The sequence below is a fragment of the Aquila chrysaetos genome, chromosome 18 (assembly GCF_900496995.4).
Source record: "Aquila chrysaetos chrysaetos chromosome 18, bAquChr1.4, whole genome shotgun sequence".
In the NCBI taxonomy this organism is placed as follows: Eukaryota; Metazoa; Chordata; class Aves; order Accipitriformes; family Accipitridae; genus Aquila; species Aquila chrysaetos.
Window position 1 is genome coordinate 21409458 of NC_044021.1, and position 25275 is coordinate 21434732.

The window sequence follows — 25275 nt, forward strand, 5'->3', positions numbered from 1 at the left end:
TCCCCAAAACTTTGCACCAAGATTCGCACCCCAGCTCTGCGCGGTACACACACCCACATGGAAGGGCAGCTGGTGTGTGCTGCTTCTCTCTGAGCTCAGGTTCTGCAGAACAGGGACTTCTTGGGCACTTTCTGAAGTATTTTCAATCTAGCCCACACCTGGGTCACTACAATATGCTTACAAGTATCATTCAACTTTAAATTCTTAAACTATTAAATTACAGTGAATCTAATTATAAGTCTGAAATCTTATCATAGGCACATTTAATAAATCTACTAGATGCACAACAGAGCAAAGAATCTTGTTCTCAAAACAAGAAAGCTGTCTATTATTTATAGAAAGAGGGCAAAGGAGGTGAAAATAACACTTTTCCTTTACTCCTGATGTCCCCAAAGAAAAGGACCAAAAAAAAAATCCATTTTAAGAGAGGTGTACATTTTTTAAATTCGTAATTCATTTCAATGAACAACATATTCAAGGTGTATTGACTAGTAATCCAGATCTCAAAAAACACCTCTGGCTGCAGTAATAAGCAATGCATGCGTACCTGCCCCTTCTAAACACAGAAGGTAAGCGTGTCTAAAGGCCTGCTAATCCTTTTAACAAATCTTTTCATGTTCCACAATGTAGGTATTTCTAACATAATAAAACAGAAAAATTGGACAGGTTCAAATCTGAACCTTGTTCTACTGTGTTCTACTCAGAAATACTTGAACATAATACTCAGTAGTCCAAAAGCAGAGAATGGCTACAAAGCAATGATTGCCTAAACATGGGCATACCAAGCACAGTTTTCCTTCTCTTCAAACACTTTATCTATTTTTATTCTGAAATACTGCCAGCTAAGTACTACTAGCTGCTTACCCACAATTCCAACAGCCTCCAACGGTAGTTTCCTCTAGCAATGCCATTTAAAGACCAAAGCACAAGGTCCTAACAGCTGTCTGGATCTTATAAACATGGTAAAATAATGGATGTTGCATTTACTCACCATTCAAGCCACCTTAGGAAGAACCAAGAGCCATGCCACACAGTATTTTGGATTACAAGTTTGTGCCTCATTTTGTTTCAAATTACATGGAATTTAAGAGCAGCAATTTCAAGGAACTGCATCTAGAGTCCCATCTGAGGCATCAATGAATTAAAGCAATGCAAAAATAGGTCCTGAAATGCCATTTTCCAACCCCACATTTCATAAGTCAAATATACCTCTTCTGCAAAGGTTCAAAGCTAACAGTTCACATCCTGAACATTGATGTCTAACAGGATAGTTAACAGAAGAGGTCAAAGTCAGATTACTTTTACAATTTCCTGCAAAGATAAAAGTTGCTGCCTGCTATTATTTTATGATCTACCTCAGAGAGGTGATAATTTGAAGTATACACATCAAAGACATGATCTCATTGATCATTCCTTCAGATATGGAAATAATTAGCAGCTGTCCTATTTCAGCTTCCATAAGTTTCAGTTTGAAAAAGTGACCATTACCAGAAATGCATATCCTCTCCCTACAACAGTGCTCTTCTCTCATCTCTGATGCTTTTCAAAGCAACATATCAAAAAAGTTAAAGTGCCACAACCACTACACGAAGGACTATGTACTAAAGACCATCCAAAATTGTATTTTCTCCAAGGCACGGGGAGCAACAGCTGTTTTCTGAAAAGAAGAGTTTTAGGGCAAGCTGCCTAGGGATGAAATCTGTGCTTCAGATATTCATCTTTGAAAATATCATGACCTACAAAAACTAGATAGGCACACACATCTGTTCCTAGCTATCTGTTTTATTAAAGAGCTTAAACCTACTCAAAAAAGCCCCCATATATTCTGGAATTTTTAGTAATTTAGAGCTATAAGAAGAGTTTTACCTAAGTAGAATTGGGCCTTGGTACTACTTACCCATTATCAAAATGAAGATGGAAGAAGACAGAGCAAGCAAGTTGTAAAATGTTGGGTTTTTTTAAAAAAAAGAGTTAAGCTAGGCAAGGAAGATACTTTCAGAGAAAAGTGGTAATTTTAAGTTCAGCTCTACACTCAGATGACTTCTTTCTTATTTTCTGCCCTGAGATTTTAAATAAGGCAAAGTTTGCACACAGCTACTGTGCTCTAATGGAATAAATTGCCCAATAGACGAATTTTTGTTTCGGTCAAAACTACAGTTGAAATACTATGTCAGTTCTACTGTCTCCATAGTTCCTTGTTTATTTCTGTCAAGACAAATATTTTGCTTACTAAAGGAAAAATCATGTCATGAAGAACTGTTGTCAGGGAACTAAAATAAAACTTTTCTTTTCAGATCCTATGTGTTAAAAAAATGTAGCTGAAAGGAAAGGTTGGAGGAAAGCATATTTTAACAACTAAAAGCAGAGGAGGAACCCGACAAAACCTAATTTGTCCTACTGAAAAACAACATCCCTAACGTAAAGTCAAATCTTTCATAGACAGAGAGGTGTGCGAAGTTTCCATTGTAAAAAATTACTCAAAGATTTTGAAAGATTGTCTGTAACTCCATACTCTATCTCATAGTTACATTTTAATACTGTACCTTATTGCCAACAACCAAATACAAACATTTATAGCAAGACAGCAGGATGTATACAATTGGCTTTGAAACATAATACCCATTTCTAAAAGACTGTAAGTTAGAACAATTTTTTTCAGCAAGAGTGTACTTTGAGAAAGAAAATTCAGATTCCCAGGTGAAGACAGAAAAAAAATCAGGGGGTTCCCAGAAAGACAAGATGTTCTTCTGGGGAAGAAAGGGAGATCTATATTGGTTTTGGGGAGGAAATGGATGAGACACAGGAGAGGTAACTAAAACAACACACAAGCACACTTAAGCAGATATAAAGGAAGCTACTGCTACTAATAATAGTAAAACAAGGGTTAAAAGTATGAAGTCCAACAACCAACTTACAAAAACTTTGCCAGCACTAGAGGTTATACCTGATATCAGCTAATGAAAACCGTTCCTTTCTGAACTCTGTCTCCTATTATTTCAGTCGATAAAGATTTTCCTGTGCCTTTCAGACTCAGATTGTTCAGTTTTACTATGTTCTGGTTTTCCTCCTGCCTTAGTTTAGAATGCTAGAAGTCGTGTGTCTGTGGAGAATGGTAGGCCTGCTGCTTATAAAAAGACAGAACACTTGTATTTAATAACAATTGCTATTTTGTAGCTGTGTTTGTTAAGGTGTGCATGCTGTGTGGTCTAGCAGTTAGAACATGCAGTCAGAACCCTGTTCTAATTTATGGTTACAACTTACTTCTTTACCTCTAATACAACAGTGAAAGTTAGACAAATAACTGCACTGTCTGGGATTTTAGGCTTTTTTCACCACTTGTAAAACTAGCATTACTTACCCATCTAAAATCCTTCAGAATTATCTTTAATAAAGCCTACAGACTGTTTAACAGCATGCACCTGAACTTAGATTTAATTCCAGAACTCCTTACAGAATAGGCAAAGCTAGTAAAATCTGATTTTCCTAACCTTGGATATTCTTCCAAGAGCAAATTTTATAATGTTGTAATTATTAAAGAGCTACCCAATTTTACTTCAGAAAATTCTGTCGGTACCTTTAAAATTATAACTGAGAGAACAAAGCAAATAAAGAGCATGGTCCTGAATTCTGCTCCCCACACCCTATAGTCTCTTGGCTTCAGCTGAATTAAGAAAAGCAGCCCTAGAAACCAAATTTGCTTTAGAAGGCTACTTATTCTCATTCCAAAGTGCAGTACAAACTTGTACTTCCATTCAGCTAGAAAAGGGAAATTTCCATATAAAAAGATAAAATGTAAAAAGGGAAAGGTAAGACTAAACAGAATATTAAAATAATGCATATAGTAGAGAAAGACAAATTAATCACCCTAACAAGTGAAATCATTTTTGCAATGACATGGTTGCTCTGAAAGAAAAATCCAGTTGAGCTATATAAAAACAAGCTACACAAAGAAAACCAAAAATCCATTTGACATCTCTAACCCTGCCAAGGCATCAATCCAAGTACAAGCAGCAACTACTCAGCAATTCAGAGGCAGTTTATACAGACATTTTATGGTGGGTACACATAGAAGAACAGATTTTTCATCAGAAGAAATTAAACTATCTTGAGTAAAAAATAGAGATCAACAGTTTAGCACTGAGGAAAATGTAAGGATCTTCACAAGGCACTAGAAAGTCCATTAGGCATCTCAACAGGTTACATAAAACATTTGCCATTGAGAAGGTACCCAAACTATATATTTGCACTATTGTCAGTTACTTCGTATTTCTGACTGTTACTTCCAATAACACATCAGGCAGTTGTTTCAAACACACAAGTTACACATGTAGCAGCCAGCCAAATTCCAGCCTCACATTGGGCTGCAAGCAGGACAGCTATCACTTGCCAACACAGCTGTCAATGCTGAAGTCGCACACAAGCGTCACAGCTCACCCGTAAGGCTCTTGGCGCAGAACCAGAAGCCAATTCCAACCAAGTTAAGAGAATTTATATACATTATAGGTATTACAGACAGATAAACACAAGCCACACAAGCTCTCAGAAGACAGAGAGTCACTGCACAGTCTCACTGAATACCTGCAGGCCAATGTGCACAACAAGCAAAATTCACACATTACAGGCTCTTTATTAAATCATCTGGCCCTTAGGCTCTTTAGTCTATTGAAATAATGATTTTTAAATCTTAATTCTGTTCTTGTTTTGTAAACTCTATTTGTATTTCATGTTTTATATCTGTCAAATCCACTCACTTTAAAGAGTTAATGTTATTGTAGCAGTGTTGTGATGGAGGCCATATATATGCTTCAAATAAACAGGAGGGAAAAAACCCCATACTTTCTAAAATAGAATAGTCTCAAGAAAAACAAGATTTCCATTTTACGGATGGGATGCTAAGACCCACAGAGGCAGCATGCCTTGTAGAAGATCACACAAAGGTCTGTGAAAGGGGCCAGAAACAAGCACTGATCTTTCAAGACCGAGGCCAGCACAACAATGGTTCTGAAGACAATGCAAACTGGATTAAAGTTAAACTGGTGTGATTACAGCTATATTCCAGTATGTGGATTAACACAAGAAGCACCTTTGCATCTCGGACATGTAAAAATAGAAAAGGTCTCAACCTTTTCTGCTGGAAAACTATAAAAGCGTGACATAGCATCTTTGAAAAAAACCCATATTCTCACACCACAGTTTCTTCATAACTCCTATGAACTCGATCAAAAATATTCTTAATAAAACCTCAAGTAGTAGGAACGTGTTTAGATTAAAATCTCTATAACCATGCAAACAATTTCACACTTCTTGGCATTAAATACATTTAACAGATCAACTTAAGTTGAGCAGTCAACAGGTAACTGAACAGATAAGCATACAACGTAGCTATTCCCCTTGCACCTCCTTGTCTTTCCCCACACTCCCTCAAAGGGAAGAAATCTTTTCCTGTTCTGATCTATTTTTACAGTCTAGTGCATTGGTATTTTGGATTATTCCCAAGGGTATTCTTTACTGGGGCATCACAACTAAATGCCAGATTTCAAAATTATTTTAGCATATTCTCATAGGCTACTTCACAGAACAACACTGAATTAATAAAGGATCTAGCAATTACGGGCTTTTCAAATGCAAATACGTTAAAACCTAGTAAACAAACTTAAAAAAAAAAAAATACCATCACTAGCATAAAATTCAGATCCTGCTTCTTGTTCCCCCACAGGTTCCATCAAGTTACTAGCAGCCTGCACCCAAGGGAAATTCCTGAAAACAGCACGCAGGGTCAGTTTAAGTCCTTACCTAATCAACAGCTTATTTTTTGAGCAGTTAATCAAGAAATCAGCTTTTAAACCTGGGAGGCCAGCAGGGATCTTCTGTCTCCACACCCCAGCGCGGGTATCCCCGACTCCACTCTGGAAGCCAGGAGACGAAGGTCCGCTCCTCACTTCCCAGGGATGCAAGCCCAACGCAGCAACCCCCCCGGCTGGCGCTCGCCCTCGCCCGCTCCCCCCCCACCGCAGCCCCTGAAAGGCACCGAGCGAGGACTTCGGGACCCCGCCGCTCCCCTAACAAAGCCAGGCGAAGCCTCTGCCAGGCTGAGGCAGAGGAACCGGGGCTGGGTTCTCCTTTGGAGCACGGCGACCCGCGTTTTTACCTTTCTCCCTGCTTGCTGTTGGAAGGCGGCGGGTGAAGCACGGTCTGGTTCCCTTCCATCTCCACGATGCACTTGGTATTCAGGTCCAGCTCTGCAAGGCGACACGGCGGGGGGCTGCACCCGGGGCCAGAGCACCCCCCCACGCCCCCCTCCCGCCTTCTCCTCGCAGCTCGCCCCCCGCCGGCTCCCCCTCCGCGGGGGCAGGCTGGCAGGCGTGCCTGTGCGAGGCAGCGAGGGGCAGCCGGCGACGGGGGGGTGTGTGGTGTGTGCGTGTGAGGGGGCTTATCCTCCCGCCACCCGCGGGACAAGGGGGACGCCGCGCCCGCCTCAGGCGCGCCCCGGTGCCGCCCCCTCCCCACACCCCCGGACCCCGCAGCCCCCATTCCCCAGAGCCGGTTTACCTCTCCTGTTCATCGGCCGGACCCTGACGGCAACTTTCACCTTGGTGTCCGACATCTTTTCCCCTCCCCTCCCCTCACCCGGGAGCGGCGGGCCGGCCCCGCTCAGCGGCAGCGGCGGCTCGCGGCCTCGCAGCGCCGCGCACAGCGACACGGCGGAGAGCCAACGTCCATGCCGGGCCGGGGCGAGGGCGGGGGGCCGGGGCAGGCGGGGAAGGCGAGAGGCGGCGAGGGAGGGAGGGAGGGAGAGGAGGAGGGTCCGGCGCCGGGGAGGGCGGTGGTGGCGCAGCCCCAGCCGCCTCCCTGCTCAGCCGCGGTCCACACCGGCTCTGGCGCTGGCTGCCGACGGCCTCTTTTGCATAACCGCTGCTGCCGCCGCCGCCTCCCCGCCAATCCCAGCCGCCATCTTCCACCTCCTCCCGCCGCGCCGCCGGGATTGCGGCGCCCAGGCAAGAGGCGAGGGGGCGGGGAAAGGCGGCGGCGGCGCCGGAGAGGAACGGAAACACCCGAGCGCCTTCGGCAGAGGGCGGGGGGGGGGGGGGGGGGGAGGGACGACGACTCGCCTCTCTCCTCGGACGACCGCTTCCTCCGAGTGAGCATGCGCCGCGGGCTGCTCCTTGCAGTGGCGAAAAGGGCGGGAAGGTGGCGCTGGCGCGTTCGTCCGCGCATGCGTAGAGGCGGCGGGGGGGGGGCGTCCCTAGCGGTGGTGGCTGCCGAGGGGCTGTGCCCTCAGGCTCTTCCTCAGAGCCACCGGCTTGTCCGGCTGGAGACCGGGCGTCCTTGTGGCAAGGAAAAGCCACAAAGATAAAGCCCACAAACTGCCCCGAACGAAATGTCATGGCGCTGGGGGATTTTTTTGGACAAAAGACACGCAGTGCTCAATCAGAAAATAATGACCTTCCAGGCGCGAGCACGGATGACCTGGGTGAAACGCGCGTGTTGTGCATCATGGAGGCCTGGGAGCGGTGCTGCTGCTTGAGGTGACGGAGCGAGGGGCCGTGCCCCGGGCCCAGCTTGCGCTTCGCCGCTTTTGACAAGTGCCTGCCCAAATTCCACAGGACAGGGTTGTGTCCATCTACTAGCGGCGAGTTCAGTGTCCGGGGGAAAGCGTTACAAACAGCAGTGCATTACCCCAGCCACCACGAGCTCCAAGGGCGGCTGACCTTCCAGTGGACAAGCCAAGAAAGATTTTTAGTTAAAACTGCAGTAGGCTTATGATCTCAGGAGAGCCTTATTTTTGAAGCGTTCTGTTAAAAATTTATTTTCTCCCCAGCAGTGTTTCCCTAGCTTCAGGAAAGTATCTTCCGAAGAATCAATCCTTATCATCGATGCAGCTAACTGGCAGGAATCCCAGGCACAAAATAACAATGTCTGTAACATTTTCTTTACTGAAAAGACAGGCCCAAACCCAAACGGGATTATTCTGTTTACTCTGGGGCTAAACCACTGCAGGGAGAACGGGCTAAACAATAAATGATAAGTAGATAGCTGCACTGAGAAAGAGCAGACCTTTGAAACAGAGGTGAAAACAATGGATGGTGCTGAGAAGATCGAACCCCCTGGCTGCCGGCACACCAGCCAGAAGAGCCCTGCAAAGTGACTGAGAGGAACGTCTCTGGAGGAGGCCCAGCTGCCCCAAATGGCCACAGCTTGCGAGAATGCTGAGAGGAAATGAGAGACGCATTTAGTACAGCAAAAGAGAAACGTTACCAAATAGAGCCGGGCATCTGGAGAACGTCAGCAGCAGAAGCTGGCGCACGTGGATTTCTTGCCTGTGGAAGTAGGCATAAGGAATGAAGTTCATTATGAAATGCATCGTAAGCATGTGGCTCAACGAGTAAAGAAAAGGAACAATGTTGAAATGAGACATCCTACTTATGACTGTAGACTGTCAGAACCCAGATCAAAGTAAGCGCTGGCTCAAGATAAGGCGTGAAGCCTGAAATGGCTGTGCAGAAAGGGAGTTGTTCAGTGAAACTTGGACACTATTGGGAAAGAGAAGACAGCCAACAGATGGAAGGGAAAATATTCCCTTCCGTCTTGATTTTCCACCTCTCAGTGGAAAAACTACATCATTGCAAGATTAAATAAAAACAATGTTATATAGCTGAAGAGAAACTAAAGGGAGTTTTTATGAGATTGACTTTGATTTTGGCTGTGGGAAGAGTCTTGGGAAGAAGCTTTCACTAACGTCTGGAATAAGCTTGTGAATTATATTCCACCATTTGCAGGTACAGAAAGCCAGCCATGCAAAAGCGTTTGAAAAGGGAGATGCGACCTAGTTTGTTCTAATACAGACTGTAGCTGTTCTCTTCTTGTGAAATCCTGATATTTTTCTAGTGTTAGATAATTGGGAAAAGGATTTTTGCTCTTTCATTCACATCAGTGTGCCCTGAAAAACAACTGCCAAGAATGACATACTGGTTCCACCAAGTTTTTCCGTCCTCTTGAGGAAGGGCTTTTGGCAACATCTGTACCATGACCTGACACCATCTATTAGGCAGCATGCATGTAGCAGAATATATTTCTGGTCTCCACTAAACCTTTGGCATTACGGCGGAATATGAAGAGAGTTACGTTATAGTGGCCCCATGAGATCCTCAGGTAGCCCAAAGAGCAATGTGTGAAGGACTGGCGGGAAGTGAGTGCAATTCAGGCCAATGAGATGTTTCTCTTCTGGCATTGTATCTCCTCACTGAACACAGCTACCATATGGAACCCTTTACATCTTTGTCTTTGCTACCGGTAGCAACTGTGGATGAGCATGTCTGCATTTGTTAGCTTGATCAGTTTATGTGCCCCGTGGGAACTGGCGAGGGATGCTGATGGGTCATTCACCCATCAGAATTAGCTGCCAGCTATCCTAGACATGCTGATGGATGGATGGGAGATACCAGATGAGAAATGACAGCTTACTGCTTCAGCAACGAGAAAAGATGAGAGCTGGAGAAAGTGGAGACTGATGGTGGGTGAGGGGAACAAGCATGGGAACACGGGGATAAAATCATCTGAAGCCATCCTTCCCTGATTTCCTTTCCCTGTCCCTGCTTTCCTCCACACCCTATTTTGTTCTGGTTCTGCACCACTGCAGTCAACAGGAATTTTGCAGCTTTACTAGGGCCAGGATTGAATCTTTGTCTGTCTCTTGCTTTCCATCTGTTTCATTTTTGTTTCTTCCCTTTCAGCATTTCCATACATTTGTCCATTGATCCACAGTTCAGCAAAGAGCGTAAAGAAAATATCGCTCTTTACTTCAGTCTGATGGGAAGCTCCAACTGCTCCTTGTCTTCCGAAGGCATAACACAAATAATGTGATTTGACATGAAGGCATGCCCATGTCTTCCCATATATTCTGAGCAGGAAGATCGATTGCTCTGCTTTATGACATGTAAACGGGGGAGCGATGCTGCGTGCCCAGGGTTGATGCCTGAAGCCCCGCCGGTAGGGCAGAGTGTTCCACTGACCTCCTTTCTTGGGTGAAGGGCAGGGAGAAATGTCACGGTGTCTGCCAAGAATATCCATCTTGTCAGCAGCATCCCCAGTGCATATCTTGCTGTGCCTGACTGGTGCACGCTGTCACTGGCACGTCTAACTTCATCTCGTGTCACAGGAGCCGGAGAAGAGGAGGAGCTGGCAGCAGTGAGAGCATAGGAAGCAAAGCAGTGTTTTTATTTTGGTGTTGAAAGTGTCAAAAGAAAGACAAAGTGTTTAATTTTATAGCACCTGAAGTCCAAAAGATGCTTACAATGAAGGGGTTTACTACTAAATGTAACCCAAGGCATGTATTTTATAAGATTGACCAAAATTAAAGTTTTCTTTGGGTTTCCAAATTTTTAATGAGCATTCTTTTAAATGAGAATTAACAGAGAAAACAAAACTTTATTTTCAACCCAAACACATTACAGCATCATCCAGTCTGAGAGAAAGAGGTAAAAGGAAAAAATACTGTACAATGAAACCAACAGATATTTTTAAGGCTAATAATCTAACATATTACATTTACGTTAGGAAAAATCATAGGAAGAAATCATAGCTCTAACAAAATAATTTATAAATTTTCCACTGATGTTGGTGAAAAAGAAGAATGGATAATAACTTGTGGATTTTTTAAAATAGCACTTAGCATATAGGAAGGAGGCCTGGACATTCTAGAAGGGAAAAATATTTCATATTGGAGGGGTGGGATAAAATACGACTTTATATTTGTGAGAGGCCACAAATGAGTGTCCTGTTATGCACATAAACTTGTATTTTTGATTGAATAAAATGCATTTAGAGAGCACCTAGGGAAGCAAGTGCCTGTCCATAATTGTACACTGGGAACCAATTTTCTGTCTTACACACATCACTAGGCTTGGTGAGTAACCCCACCGGACAGGTACGTTGAGACAGACATGTACAACTGAGTACATGAGAGCAGGATTTTACCCAGTGACCTAGCTGAGGGCAGTTTTCAGGCTGCTTTTCCATTTCCTTTTTGCTCCAAATTCAAGCTGGACATTAGTCAGGCTGGATGTTTGCCACCTCTGTCTTATCAGAGATCTGTTTTGACTGTCTCCAAAGCTGTGCTGGAGGCATGAAAATCGTCCTCTATGTCCAGCGTATTTATGGCAACACTCTGGGCCCAGAAAGGGGCTGTGGTGACAAATGCTTTTCTGACACTCAGAAAGAAAAGAAGTAGTTTTAATTGCCAGTGTTGGGAATAAATGCAGAATATATGCACCTAAACATTATCCTGCCTGAGAGATGCTGCTCAAAGCTACATGAGGTGGCTGACAGCTATGTATTTAGATTCCTGCATAGTACATTGCTTTTAACAGGCACTGCAGTTTAAACCTACCTCAGCTCTGAACAGAGTTGGCTCACGGGCTCTTTCAGTGGTGAACAGGCTAAATCTGTTCTTACAGGCTAATTGGCATATGTTTTGAATGACCTGTTTAGCTTTACCTGGATGGGTTCCTAACCTCTGCTAGGACCCTACCTCTGCCTCCACACCCACCCTGGGTGCCCGAGAGTGGATCACACTCTGGGATCAGAGGTGAAAGATTACAGCCAATGTCCCTGAGGCAGGCGCAGCCACGTCTCCATCATGGTGAAACGTTCCTTGGTGTGTGTGTGTGGGGAAATCAAATGCAATTTCACTGATCAGATCCCACGTTTTCTCCCTGTCTCTGATACAATATTACAATAGTCTTTTAGAAACTTCAGCCCAATATTCAGCACAGTGGATGAGACTAACCCGTCTGTGAGAGGAGCCGCTCAATTTTAGCTATGCTTAACTCCACGACCATTCTGCAGAGGATAATCCCTTTGCTCCACTCACTGAAGAACAGGGGGCAGGGAGCTCTGTTCCCCATCTCCTCTCACTTCGGAGGAAGAAATAGTTTCAAGTTACCATGGGAACTTTAATGGTCATTGCTACCTACAGATGAAAAGTCATATTAATAGAAATAAATGAGCTTAGAAGCAGACTAATGCAGCTATAGCCAAGAAACTGATGGGAAGCAAAAAAGGGGGAAAAAGTAGCAAGAATAATTCTTTATATTGCTCAGATACATTTCCCTACACTCTGGAAGTCTGACTGAAGTTTTTACTGAATCCAAAGTGAACCTTTCTGTCATCTCGGGAGGGATTTGGTTTCTGGCAGGCAATTTAACATCCCTGCAATCCTAACCTCAGATACAGGCAATAGTTCTGTCCTCCTCCGACAGCTAGTTGTGGGCTGTGTAGCTCACATTCCATAACTGTCAGGGAAAGAAATGATGCACTGATGGGTTTATTTATTTTTTTGTTGCTATTGATGTTAATTACCTGTATGACATCCCTTTTTCACCTCAGGAAATAACTAGTCCCCCGACTCAAATACCTTCTTCCTAAATTTGTTTATACTGGGGAGAGCAGGGCTGTGTGTATTCAGCCTGGATTTGCAACCAAGTGACACTGTAACAAAAACATGTAGTTGGAGCTGTTATCACTTCGGTTATTTCCTACAGTGAAATGGGAGATAAAAAACATTGCTGAGACTCCACCTGGAAAACTCAGTACAGCATTTAGGGAAAAGGAGTTCAAACTGGAACAGACCCACAAAAGGGTTACTGGGAGGACTGGGGAGTGGTGAATATTATCAAACAAGAGCAGACTAGAAAAGTTCAGTTTGTTTAGTCTAGCAAAATGAAGACTGAGAGGGGATATGGCTGTTTATGCTTCCTTTTGGACAAATTAAAAGCATGGTGCTACTCAAGTTCAAGGAAAACACTAGCACAAGAACAAATGGGTGTAAACTGTCTTTCATGCAGCCCTTTTATTCTGGGCTGCGTAGGAGGAGAGCTGCCAGCAAGCCGAGGGACGTGGCCCTTCCCCTCTACTCAGCACTGGTGAGGCCCCATCTGCAGTACTGTGTCCAGTTCTGGGCTCCCCAGTAGAAGAAAGACTTGGGCTTACTGGAGTGAGACCAGTGCAGGGCCACGAAGATGATTAAGGGACAGGAACATCTCTCCTATGAAGAAAGGCTGAGAGAGCAGGGGCTGTTCAGCCTGGAGAAGAGAAGGCTCAGGGGGGATCTCATCAATGTATATAAATACCTGAAGGGAGGGTGCAAAGAGGACAGAGCCAGGCTCCTTTTCAGTGGTGCCCAGTGACAGGACCAGAGGCAGTGGGCACACACTGGAAGACAGGAGGTGCCCTCTGAACACCAGGAAACACTTTTTCACTGTGAGGGTGACCAAGCACTGGCACAGCTTGCCTGGGGAGATGGTGGAGGCTCCATCCTCAGAGATACTCAAAAGCCGCATGGACATGGTCCTGGGCAACTGGCTGTAGGTGGCCCTGCTTGAGCAGGGGGGTTGGACCAGATGACCTCCAGAGGTCCCTGCCAACCTCAGCCCTTCTGTGATTCTGTCTTGGAACACACTCAGGCTGGAAATGAGTTGACTTCTACCCCCAGAGGAATGAATGGCCTTTTACACAGAAGACCAGAGGACTAAACCTAGCTAATTTTAAGAGTGAGCTTGACTGTATTAGATACCATGACAGCAGGGAACCTGTCCTGCTGACCCTACCAAACACATGCCACCATACAGTCTTTAAACATCATGGTGATGATAATAGTTTATGGTAGTGGAAAGCGAAGGAAAAGGAAACAAGTTTTGTACTGTTAAAAAAGTAAGATCACAGGGTCCCAAAGGAATTGACATCACCTACCTGTGGTTAATATAACTATTAAGTTATGAAAAGGGATTGATGTTAAATTGGTAGAGATTTATAATTTTTCTTTTTTTTTTTCCCTTTTCTACTATATATTAGTAGAAATCAGATGCTTCTCCTAAGAAACAACAAACTGCCGCAGCTGGTTTGTAACATTATTTACAATTTAAATCAGTAGGCAGGCCCCAGCAAACTGAAGGAAAGGACAACCCTCCCATTATTCCCCCCACCCGGAAAGCTCTCGCCCCTCTTCATCTTTATGATAAGGAATGTCTGGCATGCGAGCGTCACTGCAGCACACATCCCTGCAGTTCTCTTGTGACTATGAGTCCCAAATCGAGACTAAGGGCACTTGTGAGCAGGGAGCCAGTTCACAAACACCGTCCACAGCATCACTAATTATTATGTATTTGCTAAGGGCAGGTGCGTGCCTTACCACGGGTAGAAAAAGTGAGTCTGCGGCCTCCAAGTCTCTTCGGTTAGCAATCAGATACTACACGTAGTCTGTCTAACACAAAGCAATGCTCAGGCTCTGTTTTCAGAGGCGTGCTTTTTGCTCAGTAGGGATGAATGGGAAAGCTGTAAATATAAACAGCCTGATTAGAGGCTGCTGCCTCTTGGAACAAAAGTGCAGCATTCCTACTAACCCTTTTGCACGCAGTCACAGTTCCCTTGTTGGTTTACTTGCTGCTTTCAGAGAGAAGCTGAACTTTACTGGCTAGCTTGCGTGAGAGTTGGAACTTGGGCTCTGCCCATGGGAGGAGGAGGAGGGTGGGGAGGGAGGAGTGCATCCACCAAGCTTGCTTTACTAAGTAAGCTGAGTTAGTAACCATGCTGGCCAAGCCAAAATTTCTCCTTACGCAATTACTTTTTAGTGATGCCTGCAAATACGTGCTCTAGCCAAACATGCATTATCTTTCTGAAGTGTGGAGAAGAAAAGAAGCTCTTGCTTGAAATAGGTCAGAAAGGAGAACAGTACACACCGGGAGGTCAGCATGTAACACAGCTGAGTGAGACAAAGCCTTGAGAGAGGAGGTGGAATTGCGTTTGTTAAAACATATGGAAGTCAGCTCAGCACAGATCTTGGATCCGTCTGCTGCTTATTGAAGTCAACAGGAAGATTCGCATTAAGTTCAACAGGTTTCATCAGTTCCTGTATAAGGCAGAAACCTGAAGGTGCTAATTAAGGTGCATAACAAGACTCGTGATCTTTTATTTAGAAAACAAAACACCCAATAACTCCCCCTCCCAGTTCTTCCCAGCCTGAAGAAAACATAGCAAATATAATAATCTCATAATCAACAACAACAAAATTATCAGCAACAGATCATACTCTCATTTTCAGATTGAAGACTGTAAAATAGTGCAACCACTGGGCATCCTTTGTTGTCATGTCACTTCAAGTTTCACCCTCTCTGATTCATGGCAAAAAGGCTTGCTCTTTACAAGTGAAAAAATTAGAGGAACAGATGACCGATGCAGGCTTCCAAGCTTCTTGTAGTTTGTCTACACCAGCATTTGACAGGGAAACTCAGACCAGTTATAGGAGTCATCCACAAAATCCAATACAGGAGGACCTTTGGATCACTGGGACCAGTCTGCTGCTATTGCAGAGAACCACAAAAAAAGCCAGTGACTTGCAAGTTAGTGACTTCTGATTTAGTTTTTCCCACAGTCACTATTACAAACAGAGCTGCACAGGGGGAGCTGGAGTAGAAGGGTTCCTAGAACTGTTAGTCCACACACAGTTCAAATTGTACAGTCCTTCACCCTTTTCTCTCCTGTAATAAAGCTTGCGCGCCTGTCTCCCAGCGCATTCCCTGCATGACTTAAGTCCTTTCCCACCATTCATATTGTGATCTGAGGCTTCCTCCCTTTAATCTGACAGTAAAGATGAAAGGCTGTTTTAGAAAAGAAACACGGCAACACCAAAACATGGACAGAACCTCTGGGGGAATTAATCCTTCTTCTGAAACAAAAGCGGAGTGAACACACATACACACCACACAGTGTGACTGAACAATGGCTACTGAGAAATATAGCTCCGGAAGACACTTCAAGGGACTAACCAACCAACTGGGATGAATGGGTGAGGGCTGTGCAAAAGGCACAAATTGGAACAACATGGTTGAATCTCAGAAATCAAAAATGTAGGCTTATCGTCAAGAAAAAAGACTTGAGATTCAAGTTCAACACAAGTGAGAGGGTGAAAGTCCATTGCTCGATACAGATGTTTGAAAATAATTCAGTTGCATGGCTTTTATTTCTCCAGTGAAAGAGATACAAGAAAGAGAAGATTTCTTCTGCCTTCAAGGTACACTTTTTCTAAGTGGGTAGTTTTGGTTTTTATCTCAGTAACACTGACACTGTGGAAATATGAGAAGAATAATATCAGCTGCATTTTAATGATAACACCATCCAAATACTGAACAGCTTTATGAACATCACAAAATAAATGATAAATAGGCCCGCAGCTCTAATCCTGGGCCTGGGGCAACTTCAATTTCACTTTGCCATACCAGGGAAAAATCGATGCACTTTTCACCTGGTCTTTAAAAGCCAGCATTCCTCCATCTGAAATGAAACAAAAAGTGGCTAACTACCCTGCAAGCTTAGAAATCCTTTTGCATAGTATTCTTGGGACCTAGAACGTACAGTGAGTCTCTACCACAATGACAACGTCATAACTTTCCTAAACTGCTGGCTAAGACCAATAACCTCCTCTTCAGGATCTGCAGGAGCAGTTCAGGTATAAGGTCTCCACTGATGCCAGTCCAGAGTGAGTCTTGCCCCACATTGCTGCTTACTGAGCAACTGCACGTCCCAAAAGGGAGGTGTGGTACCGATCCACTTAGTCTGATGGACTGTTAGGAACCAGGCAAGGGTTTGGTATGTTATGAAGAAATAAATAAGAAAAGAAAATAATAAATGTTTTTCACAAAAGATTTCTGACGTTGAAAGAAAGTCATAATTAGTTACAATATATTCTAAACATGGGTAGGGCTTTCAGCACATAAAAAAAACAAAGCAGCATTCCCAGAAACTGTCATAATAAAGTCTGCTGCAAAGACTTCTCCAGGGCAAACCTCTGCACTAGCCTGAATCTACCTGACTTCAAGCCCAGTCCTGCAGCATTTATTTATGTGGACAATTCCATTTGCAGTACTCATGACTGCACAGATAAACTATTTATGACAGAGCAAGCCTCAACTCAAACAAGTCACTTTAAGGAATAATAAGAATAGAAAAAGACTAATATACGTATTTGAAATACTTCTGGCTCCATAATGTCATGCTGTAAGTTGAGTGGAAGTTGGTGCAGAACTCACTGAAGAGCCCTATTTCCTACTTAATTGAGGACAATGACAAATAAGGGAGCCAGGGACATCCTTTTCATATGAAGATGATTATAAATTTTTAATACTTAATCTGTCTGACTCTTTTTGATAGATTTCTTACAAAGCATATCTTTAATGACATCATATTTCTTTTCACATTAGCTCCTTAGTCTGTGATAGTAAAAGACACAATTGTTCTTTGTTTCTTAGTTTCAGTACAGGTCAGTAGTTACCAAGTACTGGTTAATACTGGTTAAATTCCATAGTCCATATTATTCAGGAAATCATGCTAGGTGAACATTAATACTTTCATATGGGTTTTATCTTTTATCTATTTATATTTGGAACAAAAAACAGTAAATAAGTTACTTCCTGTGATTATGTAAGTGTGATGGTTCTTTCAAGATCATCTTCTTTGTATTAGAAGTTTTAAAAGCAAGCTTTGGTAAAGGCCATCTTTTTTCCTTTTTTTTTTTTTTTTTCATCCTCACAGTTTTCTCCAAATAAATTATTTCATTTTCCCAGTTATAATTTTATCTCTCTAATCCTATATCCTGCTTAAAATTGCCTACCCTTTATTCATTACGAAGCATATAACTAGAGTATTTAAAATGGTTTACAGAATCTTCTGACTAGCAATATTTTCCTGATTTAAAAACCAATGTATTCCATGAAAGCAGGATTTGTTCTCACCTCAACTCACTGCCCATATAGTGCTCACCTGTGAACAAAGAACAAAAATTGCCTACATTAAGAGGGATCTTTAGAAAAATGCTATATATGTATTTATTCAATTATAGGGAGCATGCTTCCCTAAAATGCTTAGTTTGCTCCAGATCTTCATTTCTCACTGATTTTTGCTACAAATACAGAGCCGAAAGTAAGAGATAGCTCTCCTAAGGATTACTGTCTGAAAAGTGCCTAATTGTGGCTGGGAAATGTGTTCAAATGTAGGTTATTCCCCTGCCAGAGGTCAATAAGAATCAAGAGGCAACAGCTCTTATCGTCTTCTCCATTTCCCAGGCTGAAATGCTTCACCTCTTAAGAATGCATTCCCTGTACTGCAACGATGGGTGTGCTCTGTGCTCTGCCTTGGTGGAGTCTGCCCTCTGCTTAAGCCACAGACACCTTCCATTAATTTTTTCTACTTTTCAGAGTCGATCTCTTCTCCTCCTTTCTATCCTCAACATGAAATAACTTGATCACTGCAGTGGTGCTTTGCAGCAGTACACCTCCTTACAGAGCATTTCAAAACTCTGAAACCACACACCTTTGTGGAGCACGCTGGAAGCAATTATCTAGGAATACATTGTGGTTTAGAAAAGTATTAATTTCCATGATTTGTAGGAAACACCAAAGGAATTAGTAACAAGAAGATCATCACTAAAATGTCAAAACTTCTTCCAAAATCAGGACGGCAACTCCCAGACAAGAGGATAATTAAACACAGACTCTCCCTGCTTTATTAAGGCACCAACTTGTAGCGGGAAGTCCGAGATCTAGTCTCCAGTCTGCCAAAGGCTGCCCTTGATTCCCAGCTCTCCTGTCTGCAGCTGTAGGGCCAGGACATTTATATCGTGTTTGCCTCAAAGAGAGGTTGGAGCGCCCAGTTCAAAAATATCTGTAAATCTCTTGGAAAGCAGTGGTGAGAAAAAGGCGTAAGTGCAATGCATTACCTGCTCACTGAGAACCTCTCCAGTATTAGATAGCTTTGAAGCTGTTCAGAAGAATCAGACAGGTTATACTATGGAAGCACTCTAGAGAAAGCCTCTATGTTTATGTTAACAGTATCAAATATAAACCTGTTATTATTAGCAGATTTAGTTGAGTTAATGAAGTTAAAAACGCAGCGTGGAATGGAGGCACGGTCAATGCCCACTTCAACAGAGAAACACAGAACTGGTTAAGTATTCCTTCCCCCTGGACTGATGTATGACCCGCAGCAGTATACGGCGAAGGGAAAAATGCTGAGTGGGTCTTTGGTTTAATGTATTTCAAATTTAAAGATACAGGTTTTGTACATTTGGAATTTTTATATGCAGGTAATGATAATAATTCCCCATCGCATTCAGTAGCATAAAGAATTTGCTGAAGAGGACTCAAGCAGACAGTACATGCTCTCAGCTCATCTCCAGTAGGGCTGAGCCAACCTTCTGCCCGGCGATGGTTGGGCATTGTATGGAAAGGCGCACCGATACCTTATTTTAGGTTTGCCTGGCCTGTTCCTCTTTACAGTCAGTGACTGCCTATGTGACACGATGAACTTTGAATTCTTTCGGTGATTTCAAACTCTGTACATACCTATTTCAGATGGTAATCTCTGCTTTGTTTCCAGAGCCACGTTTGTGCCTTTGTGCTGGCTCTGCAGCCTTCACATGAAATTAAAACAAGTAGGCAAGGTCAGGAGAAAGCCCCCCTATTTCTGGGGGCTATACATTCCACCTGGAAGATCCTCCGTTCAGATGGAAGCACTTTTGGACACAGCCGGCCAAACCAAGAGGGCCTGCTGCATCAGATGAGCTGGCAACTCAAACAGCAATTGTTGGGGCTGGGGCTGGACAGACAGGGCTGATGAAGAAATTGCATGATAGACCTGACGAGAAGGTTACAAAAGACAATGTCTTACGAGCCATTTCCCACCAGACTTTTCTAGAGCAGGACAGTGGATTCTATATAGAGGCTTCTGGTGTACTCATAGGGGAACTGGAGGTAACAAGGGGAGAAAATTCTATTATCAGTAAATTTAAACTGTCTACACAGGGGCTAGGCCTCAGGCGCCTGCTGCTTTCTGAATGACCTGTCACTTCTCCTGAGATGTCTGAATGAAGTGTGAAGTTTAGAACTCATTTGCAAATTCTATATATTTTTGCTTTAGTTATGTTATACTCCTATGGAGGCAAGTTGTGACTCACAGGTGACTTGTAAACTATAAGGATGGGCTTCTGAGAAGAGTCAGAAAAAAACCCCAAAAGTTGAAGAGAAAGAAATTAAGGCAAATTTCTCCTGTGCAGGGTGCAACAGCACCATGGTCCCAGGGGAGAAAGCTGCTTTTTTACCTCTGTCAACCCTCCCAGAAAGGAAAGGTCTCCTGTATTCAAGGCCATCATTTTGATGGACCCTGCTCTATAAAACGGGGGCTGGACACTACGAGGTCCCCTCTTCATCTGAAATCAGTCCATGTTAAAAAAATGCTATGGTGGTGGTACATCTACACTTTGTGAAAATGTAAACCTCAAACTGATGTGCACAGCAATGTGGCTGGAGGGAATGGACAGATGGTCAGACAGACAATGACCAAAATGAAATAAACTTTACCTTTTTTTTTTCTGTATTTCTTTCTTCTTTTTATTCATCAATCTGGAATATTGATTACATTCTTTATCTAAAATTATTTTGTTCACAGGCAAACCAAAAATATGTACGTTACAGAACACAATTTCAATACACATTTCTGAAACTCCCCTGCCTCCTTTATTCCTAAACACTGTAAACATATCCTGGTATGTTTATATGCAACGATAGCAACCTGACATCAGTGCTTAAAAATAAACCAAATAGGAATGAGAGTGTATGTGTGTGCAACAGACATACCAATCTATAGTAGGGGCTGAAGAGATGACATTAGGGGACTACTGTCCATTATATTTGTTTGGTTTTAACCCAAATTGTTAAAGCATGAGGTGCAGAGGGTTAGGCAAAGTTTAGTTCAGGTTCTTTTTTTTTTTAAATAAACATAACAGTAATTATCGCTGAAGCGACTAGACACAGTCGCACGTCACTTTCTAGATGAAACGGCCACTGCTCTTTTCCAAAGGTAAGCACAACTTAGCTATCGCCATTTTGAGCACATCCAGTCGGACCCCAAAAGCATTAGGTAATGATATCTGCTCAAGTATGGGCCCCTCGCCCTTTGCCATCCCTCTCTCAGAACACAAGTTTCTGTTCTGTTGAAATCTGTGACTAAATTGTAACAGATTCGCAGATGGACAGGAGCAGTATGCGTCCCCTGGGCCTTTGAAAAGCAGATGGCATAAAGGTATCGTCCCGAAGGCAACAGATATCTACAGTAGCTATAGGGGAAATGTGCATATATGCATAAAGGAAGAGGCAAGAGTAAGTAAAAATGTCAATGGCTTTTTAGTTTGTTGTCAGCATAGTGGCGGATCTCAGTCTCCCGTTCTCTCTTAAATTCTCTTGTGTGACAAAAGAAAGATGTCAGGTTTACTGCTGCATTTTCCCTTACATGATAAAGAACTCAGAATTTTTAACATGTGGTTTTATACAGTTCTTTACGGCTTCTCAATTTAGGCACCTGCATCAAATGAATTAAGACAGAATGTAATGGTTTCTTTGATGCAGTGTTGTACAACACTAAGCTCCAAGCTTTATAGCAAAAGGAAAACAGATGCATTGTTCACAGAAAAAGGCTACATTTGCTTTCAGTAGGTAGGTAAAGCAGAGACTGCAGGAGATGGCATACAGCAAACCAGGCAGAATAAAGGCACAAAGTTTATTTTGCTTACAAACCCGAACATCAAGTGATTTCTAGTCATATACCAAAGGAGATAGGAGCAGAGTGGGCAACAATGGGAGGTTTTGTAGATTTTTAAAACAGCATGAGTCAAATACTTAAAAATCAGCGTTTCAGCTGCTGGGAAGTTGCCTACATGGCAGTAGGCACTAGGAAATTTGCCCGTCCATGAGCTCAGTAGCAAAACCAAGCTCCTGGTACACACGAAGGTTTGAGGAGATAAAAGCTTGCAGCCCACGGTTCAGAGGAAGTGCTATTGCGATAAACTATTAATTATGTATGAATACAGCATTGATGGTACTGCATGCATTTTGAAACATAGCAGCTCCCCAGAGAAGTGTCATCTAATTGTTTTTATATCCCTCAAAGACAGATGTCTCCTTGGCACCCAGAAAGGAATATATAATCCAGGGGGCTGCTCCTCTGAGTAAATTCCTTTCCTGAGCCCTCAAGAGGGCCCCTGCTCAGGGCCATACACCTCCTACAGCAGAATAGCGAAGGAGTACTTCTGGTCCCACCAAAGGCACTTACTGTGTGGCCTGGCAGTAGAGAAGGCTGGAAAAGACCAAATGTGCAGGTCCACATATTCTTCAATAGCAACAAATGACCCTACAACAACTTTAGCAGGGTATCTCCAAATAAAACAAGAAACCATCTACAGGGCAACCGTGACAGACAAACCGGGATTGTAACAGAAAAACCCATGATGAAAAGATAGAAGGAGTTTTCACTAAATTATTTCGTATAGGAGTAAGCAAATCACACTTTATTGGCAGGTCACTGTTCAATTAACCTTTACAAATGGCTGCATTTAATAGATTTGTTTTGTTTATATAAATGTTAACATAAGGCAGATTAATACATTGTCTGAATTAAGAGGGCTAAACTGCTCCAGCTTAAAGTAAGTATTTGGTAAATCACTGGTGCAGCAATACATGCAGTTATTAAATGCCCTAAAGTCAGACCAAAAGCCAGATTAAAAATTTACCAATAGAAAGATCGCCTGTGAATTTCAAATTACATTAGGTAGTATTAATGATTTCAGTGACTAAATAAAAGAAATGACCCCAAAAGTTTTATGCTATTTTAACCTACCTGTCTCTAACTTTGATAGCATTTACATTTATATCTAACTTCCTTTTAATGCTGAACTGCCTAAGTAATCATTTTAGCAGCAGGTAAATGTCTAAAAATGCAGCACTGACTTCTAGTGGGGGTGTTAAATCCTTCTCAAAATAATTCAGATATACCTTAATTTCCACTGTGCAATAAGGCAACAGAACTCATGTCCCCAGTGAAACTGTCTTCAAGAAAATATAAACTGATCTATACCTGCTGTGTATTCACAATCAACAAAACCCCATTTGGAAGCTAGGAGAAAAAAAAATGAGGCTTACAGCCCCCTTTCTCTATTATTTCTCACCAACATTTTAATTTTCAGTTGAATCTTGGGAGTTTGGGGGGCAAAAGTACCGTATTAATGACAAGACAGAGGCAGGCAGTATTGGAAACCTCCCAGGCATAGCTGTGTTAGCAGCACAGCCAACTCAATTTTATATATGCAGAAGTATTTGTGGTCTGAACACAAATACTTCAAGGAACTTTTAGGGAAAGCTGCCCATGCTGGTAACCACACCCCAAATTATCTCTAGGTAAACACACAGACTTGTAGGTTATACAGGAAGACCAAGTGCTCTAGTACAGCCCTAATAAAGGTGGGAATAAACTAGTACAGAAAAGAGTGCTCCCAGAAGTGTGTTTCCCCGGAATGGAAAGAACAGGCTTTGAGCATCAATTCACTTCACATAAACTCACTCATCAGTGGTAGCTCCTCCATCGCAATGATCTTAGCTGGATTCAGGTGATCTTGAACTGAAGCTTCCATTTCTCCTATCGTTTCATCAAGCCAGTCTCTCTTCTTGTGCCGAAATCCTGGAAACAGAAACTCTGTCACTCTCATGAGTGAATCTGTGTTTAACAAAGAATAATGAAAACTACGCTCTGGGAAATGTAAACAAACGCTGCATCACTTTCTCTCCCAGGTGCCATTCTTTGTTTATTCCATTCCAAGCGTCCTTGTTATTACTTGTCAAAAAGCACCAAAAACGTTTGGCTGTCAAGGTACGGAACAGTTTTAAAATGCCAAATTATTTGTTTGGTTGATTCACTGTTGACTACGGCCTGCAACGGCCAGGTCTTCCCCTCCGGACAGGCAAAAGATTCGATGTAAGCTTTCCAGGAAGCACAGCACGTTGCTCAAAGAGGGCAATTTCGCTTAACGTACAGCCCAGACAATGCCTCCTCCCTACACGCCTACTAACAGCAGAACTTTGCGTGCTTCACGGCCAAAAGCAGCTTGAACCTACAGCAGTAAGCATCTAAACCCATTCAGGTGGAGCTATATATTTTTACTGAATGATCGCCGCTGTCTAAAACGACGAGGGAATCGTTTGCCGTGTAAGTCAGTCCTACAGGATAAGAAAGCCCGTGGCTAATTAGAGGGTTAAAGATGGGAAACTCCTTGGGGTTCCCTAAGCATATCACGGCCTGGCTACAGACATCCGTTACTATAACGCGACCCTCTTTGTCAAAGGCCACAGCCGTAGCATATATTCTGGAGGGGAAAACGAGGTTCAGGCCGAAGCTATCCACCTGGCCGACGAGATCCATCTCTGCACTGAATATCTTCACTCGGGTGCTGCCGCCGTTCGGTCCCTGAGCTTTCAGGTGCTCTATGACCGCGACAGCGCCCGAGGTCTGGCAGACGGCAACCCCTCTCGGGCTGACGAGCTGAGACCGGATCATCCGACACTTCTTTAATCTCCCCGTCTTGAAGTCGGCCGTCAAGCGGTAGAGAGCACCCGCCTCCGAGTCCGTCAGGATTACTTCGCCCTCGGGGGTGGCATCCAAGCCCCAGGGCAAACGGAAGCCTTCCCGGACTGCCAGGACCCCCCTTCCCTCAAAATCGAAGGCCTTCACGGAGCGGTCCCCGCCGTCGGTGACCGCCACGTACCCGTCCGACGTGACCGTCACGTCGAGCGGGTACTTGACGTCGTTGCCGGCGTCCCCCCGCTCCCCGAACCGCCACAGGCATCCCCCGCTCGGCCCGAAGACGTGGATCCTCTTCTTGCCGTCGTGTGCCACCGCCAGACGCCCCGACCTCCGGCAGGCCGCCACCCCGGTGGGGTTCACCAACGACCCCCAGCCCCCCAGGACCAGCCGGAGCCCCAGGCCGGCGGGGAGCTGCCCTTCGGCCCCTCCGCTCCTCCCCAAGGCCGAGGGGACGCCGCCTCCGCCGGCTGGGCCCAGCACCTCCAGCAGCTGCAGCAGCGGCAGGCAGTCGCTGGTCTCGGCGGCACGGCAGGCCCGCCGGCAGAAAGGACACTCCAGCCCCCGGCTCCCCGAACCGCTCAGGGCCCCAACGCAAGCCTGGCAGAGGACGTGACCGCAGGGCAGGTTCCGAGGCCGCCGTTGCCCGCCGGGCCCGTACCGGTCGAAGCATACCCGGCACTCCAAAAGGCTCAGCTCCGCCTCGTTCTCCGCCGCCATTCCCCGTCGCGCTGGGGCGAACCGGGGGCGGAGCGGTGCTGCCGGCGGGCGGGGGCTGGCGTTCGCCAGCCCCCGCCCGCCGGCAGCACCGCTCCGCCCCCGGTTCGC

General features: G+C 44.1%; 2 protein-coding genes across 12 annotated transcripts in view; both read right to left on the bottom strand.

Annotated features, from left to right (window-relative positions):
• Positions 1-6975, bottom strand: part of KIF13A (kinesin family member 13A) — a 119005-nt gene extending 112030 nt beyond the window's left edge. For 2 of the 7 annotated variants that reach the window (XM_030041789.2, XM_030041788.2), the window contains exons 1-2: positions 6550-6970; positions 6149-6239 (exon numbers count right to left, since the gene is read on the bottom strand). In XM_030041789.2, coding sequence (XP_029897649.1) covers positions 6149-6239; positions 6550-6604 — 146 coding nt within the window. In that variant the 5' untranslated portion in view covers positions 6605-6970. Of the gene's footprint in view, positions 1-6148; positions 6240-6549 lie in introns of all 7 variants that reach the window. The other 5 variants (XM_030041793.2, XM_030041790.2, XM_041118304.1 and 2 more) reach the window with 3 other exon arrangements.
• Positions 6976-10405: 3430 nt separating this feature from the next.
• Positions 10406-25207, bottom strand: NHLRC1 (NHL repeat containing E3 ubiquitin protein ligase 1). 5 transcript variants are annotated; one of them, XM_041118307.1, is made up of 5 exons: positions 23434-25207; positions 17781-17808; positions 14733-14902; positions 11786-11968; positions 10406-11649 (listed from the first exon to the last, which is right to left on the bottom strand). In XM_041118307.1, the coding sequence occupies exon 1, from the start codon at positions 25165-25167 to the stop codon at positions 24007-24009; it is 1161 nt and encodes a 386-aa protein (XP_040974241.1). In that variant the 5' UTR covers positions 25168-25207; the 3' UTR covers positions 10406-11649; positions 11786-11968; positions 14733-14902; positions 17781-17808; positions 23434-24006. The 5 variants fall into 5 exon arrangements, with proteins under 5 accessions (XP_040974241.1, XP_029897667.1, XP_040974240.1 ...); XM_030041807.2 differs by lacking the exons at positions 11786-11968; positions 14733-14902; XM_030041810.2 differs by lacking the exons at positions 10406-11649; positions 11786-11968; positions 14733-14902 and adding an exon at positions 14933-16115.
• Positions 25208-25275: the final 68 nt, after the last annotated feature.